Here is a 1,878-nt window from a genome sequence, read left to right as displayed (position 1 = left end):
GACACCCCTTGCCTGAGCGTAAGCTGATGAGGGGCCTGCTCTGCTTTTGGACACCACGAGGGTCTAGATAGCAGAGGCAAATTGCCTGTGTGCCTGGCTTTGGATATCGGTGGTGCATGAGTGAATTTTCACACAACAGAGTTTTTCCTTCCATGGGTGTATCTATCTAAGCTGCTATTTCAACAAAAAGGGCAAGAATGATTTGTATCTATGTTCTAGAAATACTAGAGATTTTCAGAAATATTGGAAAAAAGACATCCAAGGGAAAAGACTGAATTTCTTGCTAGTCAATTCCTTGGAGTCTCTGAGAATCAAAATTATTTGAATTAATGGTAACGTGACATCAACTGTACTCACGGTCTTGTGAAATTTGGGATTCGTAGCTTAAAAACTCCATCAAAAAATCCTATTCAATTTGTCTATGAATTAAGAAAAAATACCATTATTTGATTACAATGGAGGAATACCTAGGACTATATTTTGAGAACTATTATTCTAACTGCCTGGCTGTCTGAATTTACCACATTTCCCACAATGTTGATGTTTCTGAGAGAAGATCAAGTTACCCATTTGAATCAAGGTTTCCTGGCATTCTTTGGTTCCTGGGAGCATGCCATCTTGGTGATGGCTGCTTTGACATCCTTGTTCCTCAGTGTGTAGATGAGAGGGTTGAGAACAGGTGTGAGAATGGCATGTACCACATTGCCCATGATGTGGAAATCGAGGGGCAGGTTGGCCCTATAGGCCACATAGGCGATGGCAATGGATGAGTAGTAGGTGCCCACCACCAGGAGGTGGGAGCTGCACGTGGAGAAGGCTTTGGACCGTCCTTCTTGGGAGCTGATGTGAAGCACTGAGGCCAGGATGCGGGCATAGGAGAGGAGCACCAGGAGAAGCGGGAGGAAGGACACCACCATGGCGATGCAGAAGCCCATGAAGGTCTGGGGGGTGGTGTCAGAGCAGGAGGCCTGGACCACAGCCAGGTGGTCGCAGAAGCAGTGATAGACCTGGGTCACAAGATCAAATGCCATCTGGGAGGTCTGTGCCACAGCTGGGATGGGCAGGAGGAGGGCGGTGAACCAGGCACTGGCTGCCAGCATAGCGTTGGTCTGTGGGGTCATGAGGACAGGGTAGTGCAGTGGGCGGCAGATAGCCACATAGCGGTCATAGGCCATGACTACCAGGATGAAGGCTTCAGAGCAGGAGAAGCTGTGGAACAGGTACATCTGCAGGAAGCAGGCAGGGAAGCTGAGGAAGCGGTCTCCCAGCAGGAATAAGGACAGCATCTTGGGGACAGTGGTTGTGGTGAAAAGGATGTCCAAGGTGGAGAGATTGATCAGGAAGAAGTACATGGGCTTGTGCAGGCTGGGCTCTGTCACCACAGCCACCAGGATCAGGGCATTACCCAGCAGGATGAGCAGGTAGAGGAGGAGAAAGACAAAGAAGATGGGAAGGAAGAGGGATTTAGGCAGAGAGGGGATGCCCATGAGGTAGAAAATGGTGGAGGAGTCCACTGATCCATTACAGCCTGTGGTCTCCATGGTGGGTCAGAGCTGGATGCTCAGGAGCTGGAAACATTTGGGTACCTGGCTCATCTGGAAACCAGAACAACCAGAGATTCTGGAATGAGAATTACATACTGATCACTGTAAAATTAACGTAACCACATTTATCTACAACCAACTCTAGATGATGGGCTCCATCTATTCCCAAATTTTTCATCCTATCCCAGAATTCCCTCTTTCCAAGTGAAGTATGTAAAAAGTACTTACAGTATACAAACCATGTGTTATTTGCTGGGTATATAGTAGACAAGTTGATGGGGCTGAAATTCTAGTGGTAAAGAAAGGCATTAAGGAATGAATCACATAATTATTT

The 1,878-nt window shown here is 47.3% G+C and overlaps 1 protein-coding gene across 1 annotated transcript; it reads right to left on the bottom strand.

The window, feature by feature from the left end:
• Positions 1-575: 575 nt before the first annotated feature.
• On the bottom strand, positions 576-1,541 carry LOC123641030 (olfactory receptor 2AT4-like). The gene has a single exon (XM_045555468.1). The coding sequence runs from the start codon at positions 1,539-1,541 to the stop codon at positions 576-578; it is 966 nt and encodes a 321-aa protein (XP_045411424.1).
• Positions 1,542-1,878: the final 337 nt, after the last annotated feature.

This window comes from Lemur catta, chromosome 7 (assembly GCF_020740605.2).
Source record: "Lemur catta isolate mLemCat1 chromosome 7, mLemCat1.pri, whole genome shotgun sequence".
Taxonomy (NCBI): Eukaryota; Metazoa; Chordata; class Mammalia; order Primates; family Lemuridae; genus Lemur; species Lemur catta.
This window is presented reverse-complemented; position numbering and strand designations above follow the sequence as displayed.